This window comes from Seriola aureovittata, chromosome 15 (genome assembly GCF_021018895.1).
Source record: "Seriola aureovittata isolate HTS-2021-v1 ecotype China chromosome 15, ASM2101889v1, whole genome shotgun sequence".
Lineage (NCBI taxonomy): Eukaryota > Metazoa > Chordata > Actinopteri > Carangiformes > Carangidae > Seriola > Seriola aureovittata.
In genome coordinates, this window is record NC_079378.1 from 24,150,303 (window position 1) to 24,157,067 (window position 6,765).

At 41.1% G+C, this 6,765-nt stretch overlaps 1 protein-coding gene across 2 annotated transcripts; it reads left to right on the forward strand.

The window, feature by feature from the left end:
• The first annotated feature begins 722 nt into the window (after positions 1 to 722).
• zfpl1 (zinc finger protein-like 1) lies at positions 723 to 6,428 on the forward strand. 2 transcript variants are annotated; one of them, XM_056398202.1, is made up of 8 exons: positions 723 to 898; positions 3,151 to 3,263; positions 3,361 to 3,472; positions 3,639 to 3,832; positions 3,970 to 4,048; positions 4,938 to 5,129; positions 5,295 to 5,418; positions 5,534 to 6,428. In XM_056398202.1, the coding sequence occupies exons 2-8, from the start codon at positions 3,162 to 3,164 to the stop codon at positions 5,718 to 5,720; spliced, it is 990 nt and encodes a 329-aa protein (XP_056254177.1). In that variant the 5' UTR covers positions 723 to 898; positions 3,151 to 3,161; the 3' UTR covers positions 5,721 to 6,428. The 2 variants fall into 2 exon arrangements, with proteins under 2 accessions (XP_056254177.1, XP_056254179.1); XM_056398204.1 differs by having other exon boundaries at positions 3,156 to 3,263.
• The last annotated feature ends 337 nt before the right edge of the window (positions 6,429 to 6,765 follow it).

Sequence of the window (6,765 nt, forward strand, 5' to 3'; positions counted from 1 at the left end):
CACTTTGATGCCTCTCCACTGTAATTCAGCACGACACATGTACAAACAGTATTTTTTATGCTCCACACTAGCTATTGCATTTAGTGGACACTCATGAATTATAGGTTCCTTGTCAGTACTATATGTGTATTCTTGTAGTTCCTTTTGTTGCTGTGGGATCAGTAGATATTTGTTTATTAAAATCTTATTCTTATTTTAAAAAAAGTACATCTGATCAAGTGTTTTAAAAAGCTGTTACCCGTTTTAACAGACAGGCTTCAAGGCGACATTAAGTCGTTTTAAAGTCAAATTAAAACCAGATCAACTTCAACTTGTTTTTAATTTCTATGTTGGATTACAATTTATTATATAAATATTTCTGTGTCTGAGGGATTACAGTCTTGGGTGGGGAGGAAAGACACAATGTTTTGTTAAACAATACAAAATGAGAAATGAACATTTAGGTCATTTATTATGTATCTAATTAACATGTTAGCGCATGTCTTGTACAACCTGTTTGGGAGCTGTGAAGAAGAACATCCTCCAGTGCAGTGTGAAGTAATGTGCTTTTATTAAATAAGAGAAGAAGAGGAAAAACAAACAGACCTACGCCGTACATGTTTCTAAAGCCTACACCATATGTCAGACAGTCAAATGTTTCCACTAGGACAATGAGTGTCCACGAACACACCCTCCGGCCCAGCAGGGGGCAGACTGCAGCCCCTGGCTCGTGACACAGAGACAAGAAGCGGAAGAGACGTGGCACATAAACATAGAGAGGAAGGACTCAGCTAGCTGCAGTCAACTTTACTGATGACAGCTTGTGGAGACGCCTTCAGTGGGACCCTGACGGGGAAGCTTAAATGACAGACGGACAACACCTGACACCAACGGGACTTGATTAAAGTCTGTGTGACAGGTAACATGTAGTTATTTGTCACTGGCGTCGGCACTTCCTGAACTCCAGCAGCTAGCTAGTTCAGCTCGCTAACGTCACCTCACCTGATAACTTCCAGCTAAGCTAGCAGCCAATGTTAGCTCAGATAAATGTTGGGATGAAGTGTCGGTGCTGAAACATGAAGTTAGACTCGTGACCTGCCGGAAGGTGTGACGTGTGTTGACTTCGTTAAAACGTCACGTTAGGTGCAGGTGAAGAAATACAATTCACGTCACCATGAGTAACATTTACAGCTTGGTGCCATTGTTAAACAGGTAATAATGAAATTGAATGGCATGTTAACCCGATAGCCTGTAGCTATCCATAATATAACGATTATTGAACCAGGAAAATGGCAGCTCTAAAACAACATGACAATATAATAGAGGTATTACCACCCTCACCTTGGACTGTCCCATCCATCCTGTCTAATGCTTGTGACATGACAACTGGGAGGGCATCATTAGTAAAGTATGATCAGCAAGCCCTTATTAACCTGACCATAAACCTCAGAAAATGTAATTTAATAAGGTTTGGGTTGGAGGTACAAGTATGTGAATGGGTGTGTGTGTCGCACCCAGCCTGGCTCTTCAAGTAAGTAAATGGTTGAGACATTGACTCCACTGAGACTAAACCTAAAAACAATCACAACAAGCCCTGCAGGGTCTGCCTGCAAAGTTTAGAAAACACATGTTAAAATGTTTGGTACCACAGGATTTATAAATGGTTTATAAACAGGTTATTCAATTGGTTGTTAACACTTTATAAATCATAAATAAACAATTATAAACAAGTTTCATACATTGATGCAGGCTCACTATTTGGCGGAGGGAGAATTGCAGGGATGTGAACAGTGGGACAAAGAATGGGTGAGCAGTTCACCAGGTAAAGGAAGGTTACCACCTGTGTTCTAGAAGAGACCAACCAGCAGAAAGCATCTCCATGGTAATATCTGATCAACAGCTGTGATTATTATGAGGATGAATCTGGTCATGTGATATGATCATGTGATCTGCCAGATGAAACTTTCTGACCATGAAGGTGCTGACGGTGGTTCATTGTTAGTAACTGAACAAACGTGATGAAGCAGCAGCTACAGATGCTGATGATGGAGGAAACAAAGAAAGCTCAGTAACTAAAGAGATATGAGGCTGAACAGTACAGAAACACGTGGGCTCACTATTTGGCAAGCAACAGGTCACCGTTGCCCTTTTTATCCAATGTGTCATAACAGCTTATAAATGATTTATAAAGTGTTAACAAGCTGATTAATAAACTAGTCATACATCTTTTATAAGGTTAGTTGTAAATAGAAAAGAAACAAATGTTTTTTAAGAGCATTATTAGCACCGGTCATCCACATTTTAAAGTATCTGTGAGGTCACCTGCACAGTTTTATTTAGCCTGATAGAAGTCGTTAGAATAGTCGATAGAAATTGTTATATTTTGATCAAACCTCTCATCTTGTGTTTAGTCTCACTCTGTTTTTTTTCCTCGTGGTCTGTAGGACAGTGTCAGCGTGTAGCCCTCTCATGTTGTTCAGTTTTCCATCAGAAAAGGGACTTTAGTGGCTCATGTTTTTGGAGCCATAATGTGGATCCCTGCTGTGTGTTGAACTTTACTGGCAGATATTTGACCAGACCTCAGCATGCCAAACAAAAATCAGCATCCAGCCCAATATTGCTCGTGGGCTGGGATGTATAAAAAACCTGTACGCTCAGGCAACATATGTACTATATCATTATAACTAAAATCCAAGGAGATACTAACATAAGAGTGAGCAACACGGCTGAAGTCCACCAATATATGGAGATTCTGTGGAAGAATCAATCGAGAAACAGATAAAATATCCAGACAAGTCTGTATTTGGCTAAACCAGCAAATTATCTTAACTTTAATATAATAATGCAATGATGCATTTCCTTAGGTTTATATTCAAAATATGAGGAAAGTCAGGAATTGCTAGACTCAAATTAGTCACAAGCGAAACTATGCCCACAGCAGTGTGTCTGGGGAAAGTTCAGGTCGTCAGGAAAAAGGGAAAGTCTTTAGTCAAGAGAAGATTAGCCTCAAGATAAATTGATTAAGTATAAAACTTTTAATGTCTTGTTTTTGCTAGCACTGAAGACGCATTATTCTTGCTACTAAACAGGAGGCCAGTCTGTTATGTATAAAATCATCTTGTCGTATGCATCCAACACAAACCTGCAGTTGTTTGTTTGTCATCCAAACAGCACAGGTGGATATGGGTCTCTGCAAGTGCCCGAAGAGAAAGGTGACCAATTTATTCTGCTTCGAACATCGTGTCAATGTGTGCGAGCATTGCCTCGTCTCCAACCACAACAAGGTCAGTGGGTGAACAAGCGTCACATGATGTGTAATTGTGTAAGATTTGTAACATAATGTGTTCACAATAAAACTCTGTGTTCCCTGCTGCCCTTCAGTGTATCGTACAGTCGTATCTGCAGTGGCTGCAGGACAGTGACTACAACCCCAACTGTACTCTGTGTAATATTCCCCTGACTGCTCAAGACACTGTCAGACTTGTCTGCTACGGTAAGATTATCAAGTTCATGTTTATTATAAACTCATGGAAATACATGGTCCCCTTTGTCCAGCAGATCCTCTGATGTTTAAAGGAGCAGTTCAACTGAACCAACAACAAACACAGTGAAATCCCATCCCTGTTGCCATGATGTTGAACTGTCTCTGCCATCCACAGATGTCTTCCACTGGGCCTGTCTTAATAACCTGGCATCTCGGCTCCCCCTCCACACGGCTCCAGCTGGATACCAGTGTCCCACCTGTCAGGGTCCAGTGTTTCCCCCCTCCAATCTGGCCAGCCCAATTGCCGATGTGCTGAAAGAACAGCTGTCATCTGTTAACTGGGCTAGAGCTGGTTTAGGGCTGCCGTTGGTAAGGACCTATTATTATAGTTAAATCGGTCTTCCTGAAAACAAAGCACACATTCAGAGCTGTGCTCTCTCTGCTTGTATTTAAACAGCAGTGCTCAGAGGTAATGTTTCTAACATGATTAAAATGTGATGTGACAGATTGAAGAGCCCATCGGGGTCCTCGAGGAGACCACAGCTAATGATGTCACTGATTATACTGACTGGTCAACATTTGATGGTGAGCCCTAATGTTTACTTTTTTCAACATGTGCATTTCTATCAGGTCTGTTTTGTTTGGGATTATTTAAGAGGTTCAGTTTATGGTGAAAGTCAACATTGTGCAACATGATCAGATAATTAAACTCTCTTCCTCTGCTGGACGGCAGCAGCGGGGCCGGCCCTATAAACATGAATGTGGAGAGGAGGAGTGCTTCCAATACACTGAGCCTTGCCTCCATTACAGCACATAAAATACTTTCATTACATGTATCGTTATTAGTAAAGTAGGCAGAGAAATAACTAAAGATAACACACACTGGGCAGAGAGAGCATGAGAGAGGGAGAGAGGGAGGGAGAGAGAGAAGTCATCGGTAACGAGGCTTCGTACTAACGACTATGACCAACTCTACGTCTGAAACAGAGTTAGACATGAAGACCTGCTTATAATAAACATCTGTGATGCTCTGGAGTTGAAGTAAATAAAGACTAAACTATTGTGGATCCAGATGGAGGCTGCGCTCTGTGAGAGAGATAGTCTGTCTTCATCTGGTGGATTTATTTCATCTGAAGGGTTTAGTCCTTCCCCCGGCGGCCCGGGTTCAAGTCCTGTCTGTCACCATTTGCTGCATCTTTTCTCTCTCACACTCTCTCACTCTCTCACTATGACTGTATTAAAGGCAGAAGCCTGAAAAAGTAACTTTAAAAAACAAAGATAATCTGTCTCTTCTAACCTTCTCTCTTAGTGACCATGTTACAGTAAATCCTGAAATCACAGCTCAGTCTTTGTTGTTCATTAATGTGTTAGTTGATTCTGTCAGACGACGATGGTGCAGTTATAAAATCAGGATTTGACTGTAGGTGGTCCGGACAGATACTAGGTTTTTACCTGGTCTTGTTTGTTTCCACAGCACAAGAACAAAGTAACATTTACCCCAGCCATTCTTACAACACCAGCCTCACCCCTCCACCAAACTCCATCTCACCGCCAGCACAGGAAGACCTTGGAGGTCTTCGTAAAAATGGGGATCCAAATATGCAGGAGCACGCTGTGATCAACTTCACTACTGCCACCACCAGTGACACAATCACAATACACTCAGGTGAAGCAATGACACGCCCTCTGAGTCCACTCACTAAAGCTTTCTATTTCCTCAAACATTCAGAAGAAAATTCTGCGTCAGTTTTATCACACACTGAAGTGCGAACACTGATGTTTTGCCAACTTTGTTGAAAGAGAAATAAGATTGTTTGTTGTTATTCTCCAGCATCTTCCCCAAGGAAACTCTACGACACACGGGACGTTGGTCACAGCTCCGTCACACAGATCGACTTTGATGACGACAAGTACCGGCGGCGACCAGCGTTGAGTTGGTTTGCTCGAATTCTCAAGTTAGTATTATGAATTTGAGCTCTTTTATTGCTTTGACACTCTGAATAAATCGCAGTGACTTGGTTTTGTGATCTCTTGATTGTTATTTATTTTTTCATTTATTCATCTTTTCAGGAACCGCACGGGTGGAAAACGGACTTCGCTGTCCTGGAAACAGCGGGTCTTCATGCTTCTTCTGGTCGGAGTTCTTGGATTCTTTACGTTGATAATCATCATGGCTAAACTTGGACGTGCCTCGGCTGGCTCAGACCCAAATTTAGATCCTCTTCTTAACCCCAACATTCGTGTGGGGAAAAACTGATAACAAGCATTGATTCCTTCTTTTCCTTCTGTATTACACAACATAGGCTTGTGTAGAACGAGCTGAAGTGGGACTTTCTAATACTCGGTTAGCCCAATAGAGAGAGCTTTGCCCAACTTGAATGGAAAAGAGAATGGAGGCAGTCCCTGGCTCCATTCGTTTACATCAGGCATTAGAAATATGCCAGACACTGAAAATATCTCACAACATTCAGGAGGTTTCCTGTGATCCAAGCAGAGCAACCTGAAAACTCCAGTGGTGACCAAGGCCCGAAGCGTAGAGACAAAGGATCCAGTTCATGTTGCTTTGAATAGCTAATGACAAATATTTATATTTCCAATTCCAGCTAACACTTGTCAGTGATCTTTTTAAGTTAATTTTTTTTAAGTTCAGTAGAAACTAAATATACACTGTTGATGTTGAAAGAACATCTTTTGCTGGTAGAATGTCAGAATGTATATGATCAGCAAGGAAACGCTCAGTAACACTTACACAGTCAGAACCTGATTCCACAAGCTGATTTGAACTGAGCGGCCAGAGGTGGCCTTCACAACTGGAATCAAATACCCCACACATGATTAATACATAACTATTTATGGGTGTGCATTATTTCTGAAATTGAGTGCATTGCTTTTAGATTTGCCATATATACTGTATGTACATTTCCCTGATGTTTTTGACTGTCTATTAAATGGGAATACTACAGAATTTCAGTATTTTAATATTATTTAAAGTCCATAGAAAGTTACCATCATCTAATGCGGTGCACAGGCAAAATTAAGAGTGAAGGATTTCTGAAATGTTGTCTCACCCTTACTCAGACAGATTTGTTATTCTGTTGCCTGGTTCTGATAAAGCAGCTGCTGGTTGTCAGCAGCATTTGGATGCTATCACAGTAAATTGTTGCACTCAAGTGAGAACATTCATGAATAACTTTTCAAAATCACACAAAAAGGCCAGGAAGAGTTACAGCAAGTAAACATTCATTTACTCTCTCGAACAGTGTTTCACTGTGAAAAGACACTATGAAGATTTCTGTCTCCAT